The 24,213-nt window shown below is 38.5% G+C and overlaps 3 protein-coding genes across 5 annotated transcripts; 2 read left to right on the top strand and 1 right to left on the bottom strand.

The window, feature by feature from the left end:
- The first annotated feature begins 1,530 nt into the window (after positions 1–1,530).
- Positions 1,531–4,850, top strand: tnni2b.1 (troponin I type 2b (skeletal, fast), tandem duplicate 1). The gene is made up of 7 exons (XM_056745097.1): positions 1,531–1,561; positions 2,848–2,897; positions 3,484–3,520; positions 3,627–3,755; positions 3,994–4,083; positions 4,193–4,369; positions 4,547–4,850. Exons 2-7 carry the CDS (start codon positions 2,890–2,892, stop codon positions 4,634–4,636), a joined length of 531 nt encoding a protein of 176 aa, XP_056601075.1. The 5' UTR covers positions 1,531–1,561; positions 2,848–2,889; the 3' UTR covers positions 4,637–4,850.
- Positions 4,851–5,986: 1,136 nt separating this feature from the next.
- Positions 5,987–22,260, top strand: lsp1b (lymphocyte specific protein 1 b). 3 transcript variants are annotated; one of them, XM_056752396.1, is made up of 15 exons: positions 5,987–6,237; positions 8,700–8,843; positions 9,154–9,586; positions 9,879–10,000; positions 10,332–10,388; positions 10,485–10,689; positions 11,255–11,293; positions 12,262–12,305; positions 13,182–13,263; positions 13,983–14,123; positions 14,585–14,680; positions 15,523–15,609; positions 15,784–15,874; positions 16,021–16,062; positions 21,655–22,260. In XM_056752396.1, the coding sequence occupies exons 1-13, from the start codon at positions 6,179–6,181 to the stop codon at positions 15,865–15,867; spliced, it is 1,593 nt and encodes a 530-aa protein (XP_056608374.1). In that variant the 5' UTR covers positions 5,987–6,178; the 3' UTR covers positions 15,868–15,874; positions 16,021–16,062; positions 21,655–22,260. The 3 variants fall into 3 exon arrangements, with proteins under 3 accessions (XP_056608374.1, XP_056608366.1, XP_056608383.1); XM_056752388.1 differs by lacking the exon at positions 16,021–16,062; XM_056752405.1 differs by lacking the exons at positions 11,255–11,293; positions 16,021–16,062 and having other exon boundaries at positions 5,988–6,237.
- On the bottom strand, positions 16,069–21,647 carry LOC130425923 (mucin-17). The gene has a single exon (XM_056752376.1). The coding sequence runs from the start codon at positions 21,192–21,194 to the stop codon at positions 16,932–16,934; it is 4,263 nt and encodes a 1,420-aa protein (XP_056608354.1). The 5' UTR covers positions 21,195–21,647; the 3' UTR covers positions 16,069–16,931.
- Positions 22,261–24,213: the final 1,953 nt, after the last annotated feature.

Raw genomic sequence — 24,213 nt, 5'->3', positions numbered from 1 at the left:
CCCTAAAAAGTTCGAGTACATCTGCTCCGTTAAGAGAATAAATTCCCGGCAGGCCTGCTGGGCTCTCTTCGTTTTAATTTCAACTTCTTTAACCGCCCGGTTAGTAAGAATGATAAACCTGATGCGCCATCACGCCTGTTTGAGGCCCAGACTGTCTCCCCCTACCCAGTGCCCATTGTACCCCACGGACGAGTGGTTGCAGCGGTCAACATCAGAAAAAGCTTTGGATGGCACCACCATCCAGGTTAACTGCTCAGAGGGCCTGTTATTTGCTCCCCGGTCGGTTTGTGACAGCATACTCCAGTGGGGGTACTCCTCCAGTCTAGCTTGCCACCCCGGAGTGGCTCGCATTAATTCGCTAATCAAGCAGTGGTTTAAGTGGTGGTCCATGGTGTGGAACGCTTGCAAGTTCTTTTTGGCCTGCCCTGTCTGTGCTTTGAGCGAGAGCTGTAGGGCTTATTCGACCGCTGCCCACCCTTTCGAGACCCTTGTCCCACATCACCATGGACTTTGTCACAGGACTACTCCCGTCCCGTGGCAACACTGTGGTTCTTACTGTGGTGGACAGGCCCTCGCAGGTGGTTCATTTCATTCCCCTTCCCAAATAACCATCAGCGAGGGAGACAGCGACCATCGTGTTAGACCATATCTTCAATATTCATTGAAATATATTGAAATATCTTCAATATATGCTGTTTAGACTACCAAGCTCCTTCTGAGGAGAGATGCTGGGTTCCGGCTCATGTCACACTGGACCTTGAATGTCCACTCTGTCCACTGTCCCAGTGAACGGGGTCACTAGAAGCGCTTCACTTTTTCTGTTCACCCTTATGTTTGTTTTCTTTGTCATTTTTTGTGAATAAATCCACTCCTCGCACTAATTTCTCTTTTTCTGAGTGGGTATACTTACAAGACTTCACATGCTAAATATGACAACCTTCCTTTAAGATGGGGATGCCTTAATTTAGGAAAATGCATTTTTTTGTTTTTAATGTCATAAAAATATAAATCTAGCCTATGTGTAATTTTTGATTGTATATGTAGATAGAATAATGAATATTTATGTTTAAAGGATTGGCCATACTTGTGAGGCTTTACTGTACTGTGTGGCATCTGGCATATACTGGCATCTTGTGTGATTACAGTACAACGTTTTGGAAACAAAATTGTTCTCACAATATAGAAAAACCTGACATTTGCTACATTTTTAGGATATCCCTGATGTCCCCACAATTCAAACCGGTAAATAAACTGACTGTTCTGAATGATTTTAAATAAAGATCTAAAGAGGCCAACAGATTTCTTTGGTGGTTTAACAAGGCTAAAATACCATTAGCTCACCACAAAATCAATAGTCTTAATGGAGAGTCTTCGTAATAATAGTTCCAACATGTGTGTTTGGGAGAGAGGGGGTGTGGAAACCTCATTGGCTTACAGAAAAATCTGCGTCCTTAAAAAGAACGAAGAAGCCATCTGGGAAGCCTATATAAACCCATCTTATGCTATAGCCTCACACTCATTCTTTGTCATCCCCTGTGAACCTCCTGCTGTGAACTGAAAGGTGAGTCTCTCCATTATTCTGTTCATCACTGAGAGCACTAGACTTGATCACTCTAACATTAGAGATGCTAAGTTGTTAATAACAGAAGATCTTCTTGCTGAGCTGCTACTCAGCAAAATCATGCAGTCCTGGACATGTCTGAAAGTAGTGTTTGTTACTAGTAAAAAGGCTGACCGGCTAAACGATTTTATTATTTTATTTGAAACACTGCTGTCAACTTCACAGTCGTATGCTATTGTATGTTATCATGTCAGTTCTATTATCAGATTACTTCAGCTCAGATAAGTGTTCATTAAATGAATCATTATAGTGGAAAAACATTTTATAGTACATATAACTGTTTTAATATTGTTGTGATCAACATCAGTTTTGACAAATTATTTATTGCAATATTTATCGTTTTGCAAATTTTGGAAAGCTTTCATTTAAAGGAACAGCTAACCCCAAAATTATATTTCGGTAATTTACTTTTATTACAATTCTAAATAGCTTGATGAAAAGATGATGACAGTATCAATCTCCTTTCACGTTAATTGTAAAAGCAGTGTCAGCATTCAGAGTCATACAGGTTTAGAAGACATAAGCATAAATAACTTTGGATTTTTCTTAAAACGTGTATTATTCCATCTCTAAAGCTCATATTTTCAGTATTGATGTGAAACATCGAGTAAGTATATTCACTCATTTTCTAAGATCATACTTTACAAAGCACCTCATCAAAAGCACACATTCATTTCTTTACATTTTTCATCAAAGCAGTCTTTCTTCTTTGGTTCTTCAGCAATTTTTGTATTTGAAAAGCATATCACTCTTTACGTCCGTATTTCCTTCATGTTTTAAGTACTCGTTTCTATATCCCAAAAAGATAAAAGACGTCTATCAGCTCAGGCAGCATTCAATCAAAAATCCTTTCTTTTTTGGCAAAAAGCCTAATATAGTCGCTTGCTAGCAGAGTATTTTTGAAACTGATGGGGGTTTCAGCTGTTGGGCCTTGAAGCTGATGAGATTCCTAAGGTGGCAGCAACAGGTCTTCTCCCAGCTGTCTCTGCCTCCTACAAAGGAACACCAAAAGTATAAGACAACTGCTCCCCAAATTCAAACATCTAAACACCTAACACTCCTGTGGGTATTCACACTTCTACATATACCCAAGTTCCCTCAGAGGAGGCCTGCCTTTCACACAGACTGTATTGACCAAATTTAGACTTGCTCCAAGGCTGATGACTGAATGCATATTCCCATTACTGTTGATTGAAGGCAACATCTCTCTTCTCCTTCACCCACAGGAGTCTTCACCTTGACAGGGGTCGCCACAAAGAAACGGCAAGATGTCTGAGTAAGTATTGATTTACATCATCAACTTTGTGTGGTTGAAAGTGTGTAACCACATATGAACACAGACTACTGTATAAATGCATGCTCGACCACATCACTCAATCTACATTCTCAGTTCACACAATTATTATCAAGCTTCATTGAACAAACTAGTTTAACACATATAAGCACATTAAATCTGCATGATATATTTTATATGATATCTCTTTTCTGTTTCACATTTTATAATCATGCCAATTTGTCTACCAAACAGACCACACTCTTAAAATGTAAGGTCCTTAAAATGTTCTTTACAGTGATGCCAGAGGAACCATTTTTGGTTCCCCAAAGAACCATTCAGTCAATGGTTCTTCAAAGAATGTTAAAGGTTCTTTATGGAACCATCTTGACAGAAATGGTTCTTCGAAGGCATTGTGAAGCACCTTTATTTTTATAAGTGCACCTTAAAGTGATCAAAACCTCTCTAAAACCCACAGACCAGCCTAACTAGCCTGGAAGACAAGTCTAGAATACGACTAGTGTACAACAGAGTGAACTTACTACATTAAGTGTATTGAAACATAATGTGTTTACTGTATTTTCTATAGAAAAAAGATGACATCCAGTCGTAGAAACCATTTGAAGGTGAGTTTATTTCTTTCCTCAATAAGCTCTAGTATAAAGTTCTGACCTGAAGTGTCTTAAAATTGCCTGACAACTATCTGTGCTTCTCTTTATTTGTGTGCTCCAGAGCTTGTTGCTCCAGATTGCTCATGGACTTTTAGAGGAAGAGGCGACTGAGATCGACCAGGAAAGAGAGAGATACATGGAGGAGAACTGCCCTGCACTTTCACTGCCTGGAAGCATGCAAGAACTACAGGTACACACAAACTGATACATACATATAGAATACTACCATACTTAACCGTTAAAGAAATAGATAACCCAAAAAAACATACCATTATAACATTTGACTCTAGTTGATTTGAACACAAATGGCTTTCTTTCTTGTGAGCTCACATGTGTATTATGAATGCACACAGCATGTACAGTATTAAGTATGTAACTTTACACATAACTAACAGTGTTTTTGTGTCTCTGTGCGTCTTTGTGTAAAGGAACTGTGTAAGAAGATGCACCATCTGATTGATGTCGTTGATGAACAAAGATACGATATGGAGAGCAAAGTGGTCAAATCTAACAAGGAGGTATTTACTGAGCAGTAAAACAAATGTTCTATTCTATGAGACCTATAGATCATTTATTGGTTTTTTAAAAAGCAAATTGTTTTTATATGTTTTGTTTTGATCTTTGCAGATTGAGGATCTGAAGATCAAGGTTCAGGACCTGAAAGGTAAATTCAAGAAGCCTGTTTTGAAGAAAGTGCGCATGTCCGCTGATGCCATGCTGCAGGCGCTGCTGGGCTCTAAGCACAAAGTGTCCCTGGACCTGAGAGCCAACCTGAAACAAGTCAAGAAAGAGGTCAAGGAAGAGGTGAGTGCATGTTACTACACTTTTAACACCTTGTTAAAGAATATGTGTAAGCATATATAGAATTTACTGTAGATAGTTTTGAAGTACGAGAACAAAATTATTGTTTTTATGTAAAAGCGATGAGAGAACTACAAAAAAGGCATTTAATTTTAAAACATTTTGATCTTTATGTTGCAGGAGAAGGAGGCGGTGGGAGATTGGCGTAAGAACATTGAGGATAAGGCTGGTATGGATGGCAGGAAGAAGATGTTTGAGTCCGAGGCCTAAAGCATTTCTTTCCTCAACTATTTTAAATTTCTGTTTAGTGATGTATACAGTTAGATTGTCTTGATGCTTGTAGTCTTCAGAGTTTTGATAGGTATAAGTTGAATACAAAAGGTTTGTATCAGGGGGGTTTGATGTAAGGGTTGAAAAGGGTTAAAAGTTACAGAGTATTATTGTAAAAAATATATTTCACTAATAAACACCCATGTGAATCAAAGTGTTTTTTTTAATAAAACATTTGCCCCAATTTCACATGTATGAAAGAAAGAAAGAAAGAAAGAAAGTGTGGTGAAGGAAAAGACGGCAAGAGGGAACTACTAGTTTCAGTCACTCATTTCACTGGTTGCTAAGCAATTTTCTAAATAAGTCAACAAGGTGCTTTAAAGGGACGTTTCACCCCCTAAAAAATCTGTCATCATTTACTAACCCTCCAGTTGTTCCAAATCTGTATACATTAGTATAGGAACATTTTTGTTCAACAGAACAAAATAATATACATTAAGAAATTGTTCCTACTATGGTAGTCAATGATGGCCAAGACCTGTTTGGTTACAAACGTTCTTACTAATTTCTTTCTCTTTGTTAATCAGAACAAAGACAGATTTGGAAAAACTTCAGGTTGGGTAACTGAAGTTTTAATTTTGAGTGAACTGTTCCTTTAAGTTATCTGACCCTCCTCCTTAGTGGCCGATTCTTAAGGTCTAACATAAGGCCCGGTTTCAAATGACACAAATTTCTGGTTACATTTACTAGCATGTGATATCCTCAAAGTGTCCGTTTATGAATTTTGATGGACCCACGTAAAGCAGGCTGTATGCAAAGGTTCAAACGTTGAGAAACTCTGAGAGACACAGTATTGTCATTTAAGTGTTCTTCTTGAATACCATTCGTTTTCAGACATAAACACTTGTGATGTATTCATCATTGAGTCACCAGTGTGCACTAGTTACCAAAATGATTTTAATTATAGTTATGTTATTGTTTTCCTAAGACCATGATTCATATTTTACATGAAATGATAGTAATCAAGGCAAGTGATCCATTTATCCACATAACTGCTGCATTATCTCTGGCAGTTATTTAACAGGAAGGTAATGCATGTGAATATGTTTGCACTGCTGTGAGTTGCAGTCTCAACTGCATGATTGACAACATATACTATTAGGGGTGTGTGTGTGCGTGTGTGTGTGTGTGTGTGTGTCTGTGTGTGTGTGTTTGTGGTATCATCTTACTTTCTCAAGGGACTGTCACATGACCAGCGTGCTTTGTGCTGATTGGAAGGAAGAACTGGAAAAGACAGGAATCAGAGTTTCAAAGCTCTGAATGAAAAACACATGGGGAGAGCGTGAGATAGATAAAGAGAGAGAGAGAGAGAGAGAGAGAGAGGAGGGGAAGGGGAGCACAGTCACACACCCTTTAGAGAACTCACAGGAAGGGAAAGAGAAGCACACATTCTGATATCTTTTAAAAAACATTTTACGTCTCTTCAGTCACAGCAAGGCTGCTGGGCTCTCAGTTAGTCAAGCTTCAGTGGAAGTCACAAACATGTCCACATCAATCCTGCGACGAAATTCCAGCATAAAGAGACTGCAGAAGCTTGAGAGGTGAGGTGGTTTTTATTTGTGTCTTTGTTTGTGTCTGCGACGATTTGAATTGTGTTCTTTAAATGGAAACTAGAATTAGCGACACTGCAAAAGTTCATTATGAAACTCCTAGTCTGCATCTTATTTGGTGAATATTTAATTCCTAAATCATGACTTTTAACTCTTATTTTGCTGATGGTGGTGATTTATTATCTGGTAGAACAGTGTAGCACTGGACAGTCATAAGGACAGAGAGATTTTTTAGCAGGGACCACAGAAATATGCTGAGTGTGAGGGGTCAAACAGAGGGAAACAAGGAGCATGGACTCTTTCTGCTGTGTTATCAGCTCTTCATGAGCTTGCAAGGGGGGTTAAAGTTCTCATAGGCTGTTTAGCGGATATACATTTAAAGGTCTAAGAATGTATGGTGGACACAGTGAGAGGCAATTAAGCACACATGTTAAGACCTAAGATTTGAAGGTTGTTGGAGGGGTTGGTTAAATGAGTTTTCACAAAGTTGTGAGTCATGTCATAAGACACGTCCATCCTACAGGATGTGTCTATATTTAAAAACATTGTCCCGTAGCCTCTCCAGATGGCTCTCACGGCACATGGTGACTCAATTCATGACATCATATGAAATGGCAAAGACAGGCTTCAATAGCTTGTTTTATTGCTGAAATTTTCCTAAGGGCGGTGACATCATATGGTAGTGTCTCTGATCAGCCCCTGCTCTAAATCTGCTGTGATAGAGAAACAGGCCCCTCCCACTCTGCCCCGAGGACATGGAGCTCATCTAAACTGTGCAGGAAAATGTGATTGTTTTCAACACAACTTGCCATGTTGAATGAAAATTTTACAAAGGAAATAGTAGTTACATTTAATTCGCCCTAAATTAATATCAATTTTGTAATTGATCAGTGGTTAAAGAATTGGACTGCATTCAATGTTGACTTCCTGACGATATACAGAATCTAGAGACTTAAGGACGACATGACTAAAGGAACACTATTATTTCATAATAATAGGCAGTTATTATTAACCTTACTTCTTGACTGACTCTCAAATGATTCGTTCTGCAATTCATCTGTCTAATCCCCTCCTTCCCACTAGCCTAGTCTGATGTGATTGGTCAGAAACTTAGTCTGCTATGATTGGTCTACTGCAAATGAGGCTCGTGAGCTACAGTGATTGGGGGAGAAGAGTGAAGTTTTTGAGGGCAGTCCTTGCAAAATGTAGGCGGGACTGTGGTGGTTCGTGAATCTAGGGACGACTCGTTTGCGTGATTCAGGGTGATTCTCTCCCTTTTTTCCAAGCCAATAACTTTGTTATTCATTCACCTTCGGATTAAAAACTTGGCAGACTGCATACTTTCAATCACGGCAACATTACACAATGCATGAAATGTAATTTTCATGATCACATATTATGTACTCTTTAATTTTTTATTTCTTCTGGTTGTGCTGATGTGTAAATGGAAAATTAATAGTTCACTTTTATTACCATAGTCATTTTTATTCCTATTACGGAAAGTCAATTGGGGCTTATTTTGAAGTGAACTACTCCTTTAAGATCTTTAATTGCTATAATGGATTGGCATACAGAAGACTTTTCTAGTCAGCAAAATTGTAGTAACTTAATTGTAGTAAGCAAAATAATAATAATAGTAATAATAATAGCTGAGGTCTGTGCTCTTGTGGTAAATTTTGCAAAATTATATTTAGATCTACAGTATGTTGTAATGACATGCTCCCTTTGTTTCTCTGTTGGGGTATTTGTGCCAGTTGCATTTTGTTTAGCTTTTGTAATGTCAACCTCTATGAAGGAAGTCAGTCAACCATTTCCTGTCAACCCTGCTCTTCCTGTCCTAGTTTAACCGACTTCCTGTTCAACCCTGACCCTGCCTTCTGTCAGATGACCCTTATCCCTATCCCTACAGTATTATTATCATGATTATTTATTACTGAGGAGGATTGTATGAGGTTATCTGAAAGAAAGCAGACTCAGAGTACAGTGTAGCTTGAACATGTCTTACTGTATTCTGGGCTGTATTCAGATGCTTGTCCTGGGCCCTATGATGACACTGTTTTTCATCATCTATAAAGCATATTTTTCCCAAACTTTTTGGGTTAGCCCTCCAATAAACAACAAATTGCCCTATATGGATTCACATAAAGTTAAAGTAAACAATAGTTACTGTATATAAAATTAAATATATAGTGTATACATGCATGATGTTGTATGGTTTTATTGGAGAGTTTGTTTTTACAAATGACACAATGATAAGATAGCAGCCATGCTCTCAAGGAAGATTGTGGAATTGAAAAATATGCGGAGAAACTTTGCTGAACTACAGTGTTCAGGTGTTGTAAACCACATTCATATTGGCGTTCATATTGGCCCACTACCTTGGCGTTGTTAGCACAATGTTCTAACCACTGAGCTACAGGAAAGCTATGAATTAGTTGCTTTTTTGTATGCAGGCTCACTGCTCAGCGCAGTCTGGAGGATACAGAAGAAATTGAGAGGGAACGCAGAAGACGTACAAGAGCCAGTTCCTCTGCTGAGCCCCAATCCTATGTGACCCCGCAGGACACCCCGCACAATGCACAGAGTCTGGACAATCAGTCAGTATCAAAAACCTGAAAAACACCCCACTGTTTTCAACAAATCCATACCAGAGTGTGTTATTTGTTTTGTTTCCATGGAATATTATCCCTAGAGTGTGACTCACACCCACTTTCTCTGTTTTACTCTTTGTGTGTGTGTATTCATCTGTGTGATAGTTTATGTGTGTATACTGTACATGTCAAGACCGCACCTGCTCTTTTGGGTTCAATCGCAGAGGGATATTGTGTTCTATTCTAAATCAAGTTGTATAGGCTGTTGTGTTTTTGGCATCAGTAGGTAATTCTGAATGTGTTTCACTGTTTTAAGGGGTCAAAACGATCTGGTTCCACGTTCTCCACAATCTTTTGAAGAGGACGAAGGCTTCAGCGATTGGACACAACAGCTGAGTAGGCGAAAGCAGAGACAAATGGCGCAAGTGGATGTTGAACCACATTTAAATGAATCCCATCACTCGAAAGTCCAACTGTGTTCCAGCTCTGCTCAAAGTAAACTGTATCAAAATGAAGACGACATGTATGACGCAACCACATTCAAACAGACCCGATCACCCCTTTCAAATCAGAAAAATGTAGATGAGGGTGACGATGAAGGTGATGATGTCAGAGAGAAAGAAATAATGAATAACATTCACAAAGAGAAAGAGTTCAGGCGATGGTGTGAAGAGGAGGAGAATCCAGGAAGAACGAAAGACAATGAGTCCTGGAGAAGAGAAAACCAGAGATGTGAAATGGATGAGAAGGTAAGATGTTTTAACATGTTAAAACAACTAATAAAACTTGCACGTAGACCAGTGCAATACATTTTTGTGTTTTCGAAATGTCTTAATGTAATTTAAAATTATGTTTCATGGCATTTACTGAAAAAGGGAAGTTATATATTAAAAGCCCATATAGGTCTAGCCAATATATATAAACTTATTAAAAATGTTTGGTTATGTCACATGAAGCCATTCCCCTTCACATCCAGACCGCAAAGATACCTACAGTAAATAATACATTTCATGTTAAAGCATACATATTTTTAACACTAAGGGTATGGATAAGAAGGCAGAGATGAAGATATCCTTTACCTCCACAATCCTCCTCCAACAGAATGGGAGATTAAACAGCACTAATGGACATGACGGGAGGCAAATAAATGAAACGTGCAAAAGGTAAACAAGCATGCACAGTTTTTTTGTGATAAAACAAGTCAGAAAAACATCAACAATCATTGTTTAATGAAATGTTATACATTCCTAGCATGGGTTGTAAACGCATGTAGTAGCGAAATTTCACACTTATTGAATGTCTGCTTTCAATAAGCATAAAAAATATGAAAACACAGAATCAGAAGAATGTGTCAATGTGATGTTCTCAACAGAGATTGAGAAGTAACTGCAATGTTTTACACATACAGAGTGTGTGTTGAGAAATGACACGTCAGGTGAATTTCATAACTTCCTCAGAGCAAACTGTCCTTCAGTTCAGCCTGTTTAATCCTAGGTCACAAAGAAGCATGGACTCTCCAGTCGATTCGGCTGATCTCTGCACATCAGAGAGGTACAAATCTCAAAAAAGTAAAAATTCTTCATAGTCATTCATGCTACTTGTGTTAATGATTTATGGCATTCCTTTTCCTAATCCCTTGGTATTTAGTGTGTCCGAGGATGTGTTTGTAAGGAGCAGTGAAGAAAATCATCAGCCCAGAGATACAGGAGATCAGGTACAGAGAAGGATGATAGAAGAGGGGAGAGATAGGAGGAGGAGGGATGTGATGGAGAAGCTGAAGAGGTTGAGTATATCCAGCGGAGATCCAGAGGAGCCCTTCAGTCCTCTCAGCCCCAAAAGTCCCGCCTACATGGTAAATGTAATGATGTTATCATCAGCATTAGACACAACAATATGTCAGAAAAATTACATTAAATACACAACAATTCCTTGAATTATGTTCACATTTGCTGCATTTAAAAAAGCAGATAAAAAATAATGCAATGCTTGTTTGGTTTATTGTCCCGGTATCATTATGATCTGCTGATCTGTGACACTAATGCTACCAAAACCTACAAAATAGAGCAACAAAAATAACAGCATGTACAGTACAGTAGTTAATGTGATTTATAAAAAGCATTTCATGCATGTTGGTTTTCATTGTTTTAACATCCGAGAACCAAATCTCTACAAAAAAACGTAAACCTAACAGCACAGAAACGAAAACAAAAAGTCCTACTTAAAGTGTAAAATCTAAAATGTTTGTGTATGTGGCATCTGCTCAGTTCTGGTGTTTTTCTTTTGCTTTGTGGGGTTTTCATCTTTTTCATTGCAATGTCAGTGTGGGTTTGGGTAGAATGGGGACTGAACATTGCTGAGGTGCTTTGTGTGTGTGTGTGCTTTGCGTGTGTGTGTGTGTCTTTGCTTGCTGGTTTCAGACTGAGGGTGAGGAGTGTCACTCAGAAGGTTCAAGTTCGGTGAGTTGCTTACTTTGTGCTTGTGCATGACCGTATATGACACATTAAAATGTGTGTTTGTGTGATTTTCTGCACCTCTCTTTTGCTTTGTAATGCTTTAACTGCAATTGAACTGCTGTTATGACTCCTGTCTGTATTTCTTACACAAATCATAAGTGCAGGTCACATCCTACACATACAGTACAAATAATAGACACTTATGCCTTTACATTGTTTGGCAACATATAAAAGCACACAGGAAGTTGGTGCCCGGATGATTTATTTTAGCAATAAATGCATCTCATCCTGTTTGGCAACACTGAACCTTTATGGCCATTACCGTAATTGTGAAAGAAACAAAAGAGTATTCACAAGGATTTAAATGATCAGCAAAGACTAAGCGACCGGATAAAAAGCCTCCATTAATTAAATTTTAAACTTGACACATAATGACTTTGCATTGACACATTATGGCCTTTTGCAAATACCATCTGTTGCCCAATAAAATTGCACTTGCATGTGTTCTGCAATGTTGCCTGTCAACATTACGCAAAATATATCTTAAAGCATTTTTACACTTAAAGGTCCAGTATGTCATTTTTTGGAAGATCTATTGACTGAAATGCAATATAATATACATGCCTACATCTTACACAATGAAGCGTTATGAATTATTACATTAGAATGAGCTATTTATATCTACATACACCACGGGTACCCCTACATGGAATTCACCATATTGTTTCTACAGTAGCCCTAAACAGACAAACTGCTCTACAGAGCGTGACTGGTTAATACGTCATAGTGACAACATTATAGTCCTTTGTCAGGCACCGTATTGCTTTGAGAAGGAGTGGTGGACTGAACCGTTTGTTGCAATTCGCAACCTAGCGCTAGATTGCGCTTAATTTCATAAACTGTACCTTTCAGAGAGTAAAATTGAAGTTATCAAATATTTCTAATTAAATGTATTCACTGTTCATTTACAGATCGCCGAGAGGACCGAGTCTCTAAACCGGTCTATTAAAAAAAGGTGAGTGTACTTGTAATTGTTGTTGTAGAGAGATTCAAGGTAGGGAAGGAGACGGGAACCGGAAGACATTTAAACATTAAATAAAGTAATAACAGCCGGCGGCCCTTCACGGCCGACCGCCGCCGAACAAAACAAAAACAAATACAAACATGTTCAAGCCTGGTCCTCTCTCTTCGACGGTCCGGTCGCTCGTTCTCTTATATGCTCCCGATCTCCTACGTGATTCGAGACCGGTGCGCGCACAGCTGGCGCTCAATCACAATTACTCACCGGTCTCGAACCACGGTCTCGCCCCGCCTACTACACTACAGTTGTTTTTCTGTTTCGCTGTGGGGTGTCTTTGTATGACATCATGGGTTCATTTTTGTTTATGCAAGCCATGATTATACATTGAAGGTTGCTGTCAAAAAGATTAATTGGATTGTCAGTATTTCTCTTTGATCGGCCTCTGAACAGGAAACATTGATTCATTCACCAGGGACAACTGTTTGCTGTTTGGGAAATTGTTCACCTTTCACTCAGGCAGACAAGACATGAAATGACATGTCGTCCCTTTCTTTCTCTCTTTCCTCCTCTCTCTCTCTCTCTCTCTCTCTCTCTTCATTTAACTAGGCAATGAAAAATAGCCATTTGCCGGTGTAGTTAACATACTGTAGACATACATATCAAATATAAATATTATATGTCTATGTTTATTATCTAGTCAACAAAATAATCTGCAGTTAAAGAGAAACTATACCCAGCTACATTGTGCATTTATTATGTGCCCAACACTACACTATCATATAAATAATGCGGTTGTTCATTTGAATGGTGTTGTCTTGAAAGAACAGTATCTGATTAAGTAACTGATTTCAACTGTTTGTTTCACAACAGAAACAGCATTAAGAAGACCCAACCTCCAACCATCATCTCTAAACTAGATTGCAGAGTGGAGCAGTACAACCATGCTGTTGAGGTGAATTATACCTTATACCTGTGTATTGTTATGTCTACAACTTTCTGCATGTACTTAAAAACTGAATTTACATTGAATTGTACCTTGTGTCTGTGTGTGTGTGTGTGTCTTCTACGGCATACACATCCATGCAACTTTAATTACCCCACCCAGTGCTTACCTGCACCTGATCTGATGTTTACCACTCCCTCACATCTCACTGTGTGTTTTCAGCATGTCCAGACATCTTTTCTCTGAGTCATGCGGATTCTTTCAGAGGTCCTCGCTTTGAGCTTGTCCTTTCTTTTCTAATCATATCAGTCAAGAAATTGTAAAGCCCCATGGCACATGTGTGTGGATGCTGGTGACATAATCACATGGTCTCTGATATTATGTTTTGATTCACATAGGTGCTCATTTCTAATGACTAATTCACACCTGGTACAGATTTTAACAGACCGGTTCCACACCTGCTTATACCCACAACAAAGTCACAGTGTGTGAGGATTACAATAGAAACACCTCTTTTCATTTATTAAAGTTGCTTGCTAATTCTTTGTTATTTTAAAGACTGTTTTGGTTGTCTTGCCTTAAATATGCTGTCTCATAAGTTTCTAGCCATTTATAAGTTTTTATGCTCCAATATAAATATATATATATTATATCCTTTCAGCCCACTTTTGCAGTCAGGGGCTTCTTGTTTTAATATGGAGGTGGTTCCTGTGTATATGTTTGTGCAGGAGAGCAGTAAGGAAGGAAATGCAGCCAAGCAACCACTAATGGATGTCCCGACACCAGAAGAACCTGTATCAGCTCGGAAGACACTGTTTGAGGCAGGGGAAGCCTGGAATCAAACTTCAGGAAAGACCCCGCCCTCCAAGGTGTATATTGTCGTCACATCATCCACTATTTATTGACATAGATGTGATAATATTTGTTATAGCAACAGTGGAAATGATCACCCAAACACAGTGATTCACTCAATATTTGGATAAGATACTGTAGTTGATTTATTGTTGAATTAATGTTAAATTAACATTGATTCAACAATAAATCAATGATCTTTGCTATCTGGGGCGTTACCTTGATTTAGAAATGGAATGAATTTATAGATCTTACATTCAGTCAGATTGATCAGTCTGGTTTGCTTCAATGCTATTCACAGCATGTGAGTGAGTGAGTGAGTGAGTGAGTGAGTGAGTGAGTGAGTGAGTGAGTGAGAGAGAGAGAGAGAGAGAGAGATTGAGAGAGAGAGAGAGAGAGAGAGAGAGAGAGAGAGAGAAAGAGAGAGCGATAGAAATTGATAAATAATAAAAAATGAAACATTATGGCTCTGATTCAGGACACAGAGGGAATGAAGGTGGGCGTGGCAGATCTAATTAACCAATGGGTTAAGGGAAACTCTGATGTCAGCTGCAAAAGCCCCTCCTCCACAACAGTAAGTCTCTCCTTGTTATTCACACAAACTAGAACAGTGAAGCCACAATATCGTCCTAATTTAAAATAATCTGAGTGGACAGAAATTAAACAAAAATTCCCTCAATTTCATTTTCTGGCTTTTCATCATTCTTCTGATGAATCTTCTTCTTTTCCTCTAGTTCTCTTTTTTCCACTTTCTGCTGTTCTATTCATCCTTTCCAATAAGGTAAACAATTCTTATCTCACTCTGAATGGATTGGTTACAGTGGTTTCTCAATTTCTCAGCTGGTTTCTCACATTGGTTTCAAAACGATCCGCTGGGTTAAAGTCTTTTGATGTCATAGAACCACAGAGAGCAGTTGGAACTGAGGATTTCAGAATATTTGTGTGCCCTTTGTCTGCATGCATTTATTTACATTATTTAGTCAGAATATTTTTGTTTTTTTGTGTGATTATTTTATTGTTCTTTTATGAATTCACAACAAGATCTGCACTGTAAAACAAACATTAACAAAGAGATTTTCAAATCAAAAATAAAATAAAACATTAAATAAAAACATAACGCTTACTGTAAACTTGCCTTTCTTAGATGAGTTAATGTGGCTGTCAACTGCAGTAACCACTATGTGTGAAATGGTTAGTGTTCTATAGAAGAGTACCTGCAGTGTAAGATCTTTTCTGTTACAAGCATGTTGTTTTGTTTTCTGATGCCATCTAGTGTTTAAAGCCAGAACAGACGTTTTGCCATGACAAAAATGAACTCGCTTGATAATCTGCAATTTAATGTTAAGATTTTTTTATATTTAATTATTGATACATTTTATATTGTGAATGTGTGTGTGTGTGTTTGTGCAATCTCAGGATGTTAAGGCTGGAGAGGTGCGTAACATAAAATCCATGTGGGAGAACATGGGAGAAACATTCTCTCAAGTCGAACCACATGGAAAGGTACACCATACTGTCTAACTCATCTCATCACTTAACACTAATCAGTTAAACAACTGTGAAATAAAAAGCTTGTTATTTCATATATAAATGTGTGTTAGGCTTCCTGTATTGTGTTATACTCACCTCTCCCTTATCTGTTTGTTTAATACAGTATTTTTATCTTTACCATTACAGGGATATGGTGGGAAAAAATACAAATTTGTTGTGAGTGGGCATGGAAAGTATGAGAAGGTCTTCATTGAGGATGACAAAAACTGAAAAACAAGTAAGAAATGTATTCTCTTTATTTAAATATTTTTCAAAATGACAAGATATACATACAGCATGTGCATTATTGCACAAACAGAGTTAATGCTTTATCAAACCAGACTAAAATGAATAAAAAGTGTTACATCATCTTTGTTACTACAGATAACCTACATAAACAGATGAACTAGCAGAACTTTGAAAAAAGTAAGGGTCAACACTCAAACTTTTTTTATGTCAATCTAGTAAATGAACACACCTTATACTATTCTAAACAATAATAATGAAACAATGATCCGTTTTAGTATGATTTCATTTTCTTATTTTCAAATACCTACAGTATATACCTCCCTATAAAGCCCATAATAGCTTATTTTGACGAGGGTCTAAACTTTACATTCTAAGGGGTGATTCACACATAGCGTCTTTTGCGCGGGCAATTTCATTATTTTAAATCTAAACACGCGGCAGGTGCACGCAAATAGGGAGCAACATTTTTTAAGGCTTGTCGATGCTGCGTCGAGTTGGAGAAAGTTCAACTTTACAGTGTGCCGTGCGTGAGCCGGATGTCATTTGACTAGAGAAAGCGCCGCGGCTCGTGTTTTCCGCGCAGTTTTAGACGCGAAATGTGAATTGCCCCTAAGGCACTCTATTCTTAGCCTGCCAGCTCGGCTGACCCGTCTCGGATGACATGAGATAACTTAACCCTTAAATCCATCCCATGGCACACCTCTCTCTGAGCCAGTTTCCTTTTTGATCATTCCCACCATGACGTTGTCAGACCGTGTCTACATTTTCACTCTCCACAGTTCACATCCTGAACAGCTGCACCCATCAGTAGCCCTCTTAATGTAGGAATGCACTAGGCCTCGATTTCTGCTGACCAATCCTTTTACAGTACAGCACTACTCACAGCAGACCTCACTACATAGCATACATGATTAGAGTCCGTCAGCGATTGAATTAAAGAAAGCTCAATTAAATTCAAAGTCCGTTGCACCAACTAAAGCGTGAGTGCTTATTCTAACATTACAATTGGATAATTCAACATATACATCAACTTATCTACTATAAAATCAAGCATCTGTAGTTTTTGTTGTAGGAGGCCCAAATCCTTTGGCTGTTCTGTTGAAGTCCTTTGGCTCTTCACCTTTCTGTTTGCGACTAATAAGTCCTCTCTCAAAGGCCGTGGCTATTTTGGTGAGAGGCTTCGCAGCCGCCTCCTTCAGCTTCCGAGCATTAAAACGTGGGCTATAGAGAAGGATGGGCAGGCGGTGGACAAATGATGGAACTACTTGGTGATCCTTTTCTACATTTTTTTGCTCTTCCTCTGTTTTGTCGGCATGTATCTGCTTCATTATGTTTTCCTTCGTGGAGAACATTTGAAAAAGTACAGCATCCCACATTTTTAATGCCCTGGGCTCTGCTTTCTTTTTCTCTACATCTTGACCCTCTATCTCTTCTGTGACACCTGCAGACTCCTTGTTATCAATTGTCTTTATATCTACGTTCTGTCCGTTTTTCTCAATTTCGGGCTCAGGAAAACTAGGTTCTTCTGGTTCAACCACCATGTGCTTTTTTAGTTTTGTCCAGCCGCTGAGTTTGGCCTTTAGGCCTTTGGGTTTCTGAGCAGCTTTTAGTTCGTTTTGTGTCTTGTGATCCCCTGATGCAGATTGAGAAGAAGTCTGACTGCTAACTTTGTCATTTGTGCCTGATTTGTGGGTTTTATTTTCACTGGATACCTCAGTGTCAACAGCATCATTTTGTCTCTCAGCGGTGAAAGAATTTCTGGAAAAGTCTTGAGATTTTGAGGCATCACTGATAGACTTTGATTCTTTGGCTTTATCATCAGTGATGATGTTGGTTTTTGAACCCTGAGCAGATAGATGTGATACAACCATGCTTGACTCTTTGACTGCTGCAGTTTGGGATGTTCCTGATTCTTCAGATGAAGAGAGTGATAGAGATTTGGCCACTTTAAGAAGCATGGCAGCAAGGTTAGGTTCTGCACTTTGAGCTTTGGAAATAAAATGTGATTTGTTATTTGAAAATATTAATGATTTCTGAGGATCAGATTTAAAGGGTATGGTTTGTTTGTTATCATGTAGTTTGCTAGGTGAAGTTGAATTTGTTTGTGCTTTTGTTAAATTTTTCAATTTAGAGTCAATTGTAAGTTTAGCTGCAGTTTTGCTGGCAACGCTCATGTTATTAGAGTTCTTAATGTCTGATGTTAAATCAGACATTAAAACAGGTGGTTTTGACTCTTTTATGGCACCAGTAAGAGACATCAAGTCTTCTTTTTTGTTTTGCATTAGAGATATTTCCATTGCCAACAGGGTGGTTGGAGATTCACTATTAGATGCCTGTAAGAAAACTACAGGTTTCTCAGAAGAAATACGTGCATCTGAAGGTGGTCTGGTTGTTGTGTTTGAAGGGCTAGGCATAGATTTCAGGCTCGTTTCGTGTTTTTGTATCTGCTGATTTTTAGTTACATCACTGTTTAACAAATGTTGTAGGTTAGGAGGTGTTTTTTGGTATACGTTTGATACAACTGCAGACTTATTTGCTCCTGGATGAGCTGTGTCTATTTTCAACAAATCTGCAGGTTTAGATACATCTGATTTAGTGTAACTTGCAGTATTGGGTGCATTCGATGTATTTGAGACTCCATGTTTTGATAGGTCTGTCATGGAAGGGGCTGCAAAATTAGATGTTCCTAAGCTTGAGTGAGCTGAAGGTTTAGGTTCTTCTGGATTTGGGAGGTCTCCAGGTTTAATATCAGGAGGGATCTTGTTGTAACTTCTGGTGTCGGCGCAGGGCATTTTAGAATAGTTGTTAGTTGAGTTTGATGTGTCTTTTTTCACAGTGAAACCTTCAATGAGTTCATTGTTGATGTTCATGGTAGTGTGTTCACTGCTTGCAAGGATAGTAGAATCGTAAAGCTGGTGCATTTCTAAAAATACCTGGGTTTTCCGCTCTGGAGTTGGAGAAACTAGTGACTTCATTGTTTTCTCTGATGCAGAGTTAGACCTTTTGGTTGGATATATAGATCTGTGTGCATACCCTGACTGAGCTGTTTGCAGTGGGAGGTTTTGAATAGACCAAAAATTCTGTCTTAATAATTCGATTGTATTTGAGTTCGGAATATTTGATTGTGCCATGGGAAAAGGATAAGCTGGCATTTTTTTCCCCTCTGTTGTGAATGAAGGGTTGATGTTTGTAGCCGCTGAAATTGGTGGTCTTGAAGCTTCTGATACAGCAACACTGGATGGGTTTGCTGTCTTTTCTAAAGGTGTATTTTCAGCATTTAGAGCTGGAGGCCTTGGCACCCTAGGTATTGAATCTTGTTTGCTTGAAGTTTTAACTCGTTTATCCTGGGCAGTGTTGTTTACAGTTTGAGTTTCAGTATTGTCAGTAACTGGTATCTTTGTTGCGAGCTTTGAGGAAGAAACTGCCGCAGAAGGTTGGAAAACCTCTGAAACTTGCTTTTGCACATCAGATGATGCTTCACTTTTGATATCAGATTTGAAATTGAATATTTCTTGAGATCCTGTTGCAGAACATTTGGAAACAGAAGCACTTTTCAAATCTTCTTGTACTTGAGATACAGAAGGATCATGGTGCGAATGGACCTTGAATCCACCATACGCAGTGTATTCTGCAGGTGTCAATCCATAATATGTTGACTTTCGTTTTGGGGTATTGGGTTCATTTTGAAGTGGTGTCTGGTTGCCCACAAAACGTGCTGGTGGTCTTGGTGACCAATATAAAGGAGTAATGGATGTATAAGATCTGGAGGGTGCAATCATGGGCTTTTCTTGTTTTGTATTACTTGGAGCAGAATTAGTTGGTGTTATTATATAGGGCTCTGAAGTTTCCGTTTTGGACATTGAATGCTGCTCTGGAACCTTAGATGTAAGCATCTCACACTCCCTTGAGCTTAAATTGCTAGATTCAGCGAGTGTCTTGGATAATGAAACTGCACATTTAGAAATCTTTGGTGTGTGACATTCCTTAGAATAGGCCTCAGAAATAAATGGTTTGAGTCCTGTGGCAAATTGAACAACACCGTTTGGAGTGGAATAGTTTATTTTATCCACAGCAGTTTTTGGAAGGACAGCATTGTTATCAACTACATCACTTTGATTTTTCACATTAATGGATGAGGAAGATTGGAGCCAGTGATTCTGAGTTTTCTGTCCCAGGTAGTTTCTTGAAGATGCTATCGATTCCATTGTGGATGAAGAAGTGGTGTTTAATATAAACAATCTTTGATTGTCCTCAGTTCTTTTTGTAACAGAGTATGTATGTGTGTTTGGTTGACTTAAAGGCGCTTTAGCCTCATATGCCATCGCTGCATTCTGTTGAGCATTTATTGGGTCCTGTTTTGCGATGGACGGTCCTTTAAAAGCTGTCTCACGTGCTAATGTGTCCTGAACAGGTGGCTTTAATACATCATATAATGAAGTCTTTGGAGTGAAAATCCTAGTTTGTGGAAACAGAGGTATTTTCTCCACTGTGGAAGTCATGCCTGTGCCAAATTGTGTATGCTCAGAGCCAATTTCCATAATGTGATCATTTGCAAAAGGCTTGGGAGTAGACAGTGCAGGTGTAACATTCTTATTTTCTTCATTCATGATGTGACTCTGTGTCACCCTTGTCTGGTGAGCAGATGAAAAGGATGATGTCACATTTGGAGCAGGTGCTCGAACTGGAGCCAAAGTGGGAGCTTGTGTTTGCCCTGAGGCTTGATAGTTATCCACACCATAACTTAGCTGTTCTTCTGAAGGCCCATACCTAGTCACTTCTCCAAAAGGCTGGGATTGAAGCGTTTGGCTGAATGCTATCTCAAGTGGTGCATCTGTGTACGAATTAGCAGTCTGCTCTGTGTCATCGTCAAAAAGAAGCGATGAGCATGTGTATAGTGGTGCTATCTGATGCTCCAGGGATCGGGCAGGGCTGTAGTATGACAGTGTTGGTGTGGAACTGTAGTGTGAGCTATTGGGAGAGTACAAAAATGGGGAACTCGAGTAGTGGTGGAAGGGGCTTGTGGAAGAATATCGAGAGTCAGGGGTCCTTCTGAAGAGAGGGGTTTCTGGAGTCCTGGGAGGAGTGGAGTGGTCACTGTGCTCTAGATCAGGACTAGCTTCATTCACTGGAGATAGGCTGGACCGGAATGGGATGGGTGTCTGAGAGCATGAGCCGACTTTCTTCTTAGTTGTTTTCTTTTGGAGTTTTTGCAGACGGATGTTGTCTCTCCCTGGTTTGGGCAGTAGAGGGGGAGGGTACTGCTGTGAAAGCAGGTTAGACTGGCTACCGTAGCTTAAATCCATAAGCATTTTATCACCTGCATTAAAGACAATCTGATGTTAAACATAATTTCTTAATTAAAAAATCTTCAACAATTCTGAATTTGACCTTCACCCAAAAATGTATTTACTCAACCTCATGTTTTTCAAAACCTGTACGACTTTCTTTCTTCTGCAGAACACAAAAGAAAGTATTTTAAAGAATTTAAGTAACCAAATTACCTCTATCATTGACTTCCATCATATAATATATATATTTTATGTTTCACATAAGAAAGAGTCATGAAGAACATGGGGTAGCACAAATAATGGAAAAAATATTTTTGGGGTGAACTATTATGCATGTTGATAACAAAAACAATTAGATTAACTTGACACATATGCTGTAGGCCATGTTCAGTCATTAGTTTCCTGTCTATTTTTAGTTTATGTAAAATAAATACTTGCTCTGTAATCTCTTGCATAACGTATTTATCTTTTCTCTCTTTAGCTGGCTGATAATCACAAAGATGGAAAACGAAAAGATGCCGTTATACAAATGTATAACAGAATGTGATCATCTCCATCATTATCACACAATATTACCGGTTATTACTTACATTATATAACACATTACATTATAATGTGAAGCTTTAAATCCAGTTTTTTTTTTTAACTCTATCAAGCTATACACTTGAATCACTTGTCAGACTGTTTAGTTTGGAAAAACACAACCGTCAGTAAGTATTTAATACAGAATCAGGTCTGGAAGATACTGGGAATCAGTGAAATAAACTTGTCTGTGATGGTTTTTTAAATCACATTAATGTAATGTGAAATGTTGGGGAGCACAGAATGCTTCAATTAATTTTTAAAATGGATTTGCATTTTAAAAGAGGATAGAAATATGTAGGTTATGTCCAGAAAAGAAGTAACAGAGCAATGTTTTATACAAAATGTTCAACCTTTTTAGTGAATGTTTTTTTTTCTGTTTGACTGTACTATGATTTTGCCAGATTTTTGTCTCATACAATGAAGAACATTTAGTTAATCTTAATACACACCCCAATCTCATAAATGACTGTGAGGATTGCATGAATAAAATAATGCATTTTTATATATTTGCCACAAAAAGTTAATAAAACCGCCCTGTAAAAAAAGTGAATGTCTCAAGTCACTTTACATTTTCTGCAACTTTATACAAAAAATTGTAGCATGGCGTAGAAGGTCTTTATAATGTCCAGCCGTCACACACATTGCAATGCAAAATTCAATTAAAATGGTTTATCTGTCCAAATGGTTTATACTCTTGCACCATCCAAACCATCAAACCAGCCTGGACTAGCATTGAAATTCATGGAGGTTTAAGTATTTTCTTTTCAGCTGGGCTGTCTCTGAGCAACTTTGTGGTCAGTGTGTATTCTAGTGCCTGTAGCAGTGTTGTCCCTGAAATGTGAGCTGCTCTACATTTTATTTCTGCTCACTGAAAGACTGCACATCCTGCCACCACAATAAGGCTTGAAAACATAATTCTTACTCACAGAACAATAGCACGGACACACATTCATTATCCAATATCAAAAACCTATATATTTTATGCAAAACCTTTACACAATATTTGTTTGTTAGTCTAGATAGCAACCATTAAACAAATAAAGCAACCTCCGAGAACAAACTTCAAAGTTTAAACTCTGAGGCTTGTGTAAGACTGATCTCTCCAAGTATGTTTTTCTTTGGACCGGAGACCTTTGAGATCACTGCTAAAGAAGTAGCTGACTGATATCTGAGCCATGTCTGTCTTATTTGGCTTCGGCTCTCTAAACTTAAAGTGCAAAGACTTGAAACTAAAAGGTTGTGTACAGTATATGGCATTCCAATACAAAATTTGACAAATCTAGGTGTGTTGGTTGTGCCATGAGCATTTGTTAGACTCAAGGTAAAGCTGGTAAAGAGAGGTGTGCTGATCTGAAAAATGTTTGTAAACAGACATAAATCAGTCAGTGCTACAGTTCTGCTCAAGCACACTGAAATGTGTTTATTTCAAAAGCAAGATATGCAAATGCAATACATTTTCTATGTATATATGCATATGTCAAAAAACAATGCAAATTCAATCAGCGTTCAATAGTATAAAAGCATGTACTTTGATAGCACTTGATTCTTGTGTTGGTCAGCGCATTGAACTGAGGCCTTATTTCTCACACAGAGCCAAGCACCAGTCAGCCACTAGCACGTCACAGTCACGTTGTTAATGAAAGCTGAAATGTGCAATTTTGGGGAGTTTACCTGTGCGAGTTCTGCTGCGGGAATTAGTTTGCGTCTGTAGGCTCCAGCATCGAGTGTGGTGGGGGAAAGATTAGTGGAACAGAGCTACAGGACATGGTGACCTACCCCTTTTCCATGCCAAAAATAAAACTCCTCGCCCTGTATGCCATGCTCTGACAGCCAGTGAACTGTAACGAGACAGGGGGTTTCCACTTCACCTGAGATGTGCTGTATGACGGGGCTGTTGTCGGTCTGTTTCTCCTTTGCTGTTTTCTGGTCTGGTGAAGGCCACGTGGAAATGTGATATCTGTTACAATGGTATTACGGTTAACTTGTCTGTTAATCATCTGCGTTGCTAAATGCTATTTAGAGGGACTCAGTCCCCCGTGTCTTTCATCTCAGCGTCCCGTTAAATCCTGTCATTAACTCAGCTGTTAGCACCCTTAAAAATCTACGATTATGTCATCTGAAAGCAGTGGCTGCAGGAAGACATCTGAGACTATTTCAGGTTGGACTTTTTTGGAGGATCTATTGACAGAAATGCATTATAATAAACATAACTATGTCTTCAGAAGTGTATAAAGATACATTGATAGATAGACAGACACAGACAGACAGACCGACAGACAGACAGAAAGATGATAGATCATTTATTTGTCCTCAAAGAGGAAATTCATTTTCACAGGAGGGTGCATATGCAACATGACATATGTACATATCACAATACACTACAATCAAAAACACAGGTCACAAAAGAAAAACACAGTGCCACAATAGCTAATTCCTAATGTTTAAAGCACGTATA

Source organism: Triplophysa dalaica, chromosome 1, assembly GCF_015846415.1.
Source record: "Triplophysa dalaica isolate WHDGS20190420 chromosome 1, ASM1584641v1, whole genome shotgun sequence".
NCBI classification, from domain to species: domain Eukaryota; kingdom Metazoa; phylum Chordata; class Actinopteri; order Cypriniformes; family Nemacheilidae; genus Triplophysa; species Triplophysa dalaica.
This window is presented reverse-complemented; position numbering and strand designations above follow the sequence as displayed.

Excerpts from the sequence above, each read along its gene's own strand:
- tnni2b.1 (XM_056745097.1), top strand. Across the intron at positions 3,521-3,626 it reads GTCGTAGAAACCATTTGAAG|AGCTTGTTGCTCCAGATTGC; the intron begins GTGAGTTTATTT and ends TGTGTGCTCCAG. Across the intron at positions 3,756-3,993 it reads GAAGCATGCAAGAACTACAG|GAACTGTGTAAGAAGATGCA; the intron begins GTACACACAAAC and ends CTTTGTGTAAAG.
- LOC130425923 (XM_056752376.1), bottom strand. The coding sequence starts at position 21,194 with ATGCTTATGGATTTAAGCTACGGTAGCCAGTCTAACCTGCTTTCACAG.
- lsp1b (XM_056752388.1), top strand. The coding sequence starts at position 6,179 with ATGTCCACATCAATCCTGCGACGAAATTCCAGCATAAAGAGACTGCAG. Across the intron at positions 10,389-10,484 it reads GATCTCTGCACATCAGAGAG|TGTGTCCGAGGATGTGTTTG; the intron begins GTACAAATCTCA and ends CTTGGTATTTAG. Across the intron at positions 14,124-14,584 it reads GAAAGACCCCGCCCTCCAAG|GACACAGAGGGAATGAAGGT; the intron begins GTGTATATTGTC and ends GCTCTGATTCAG.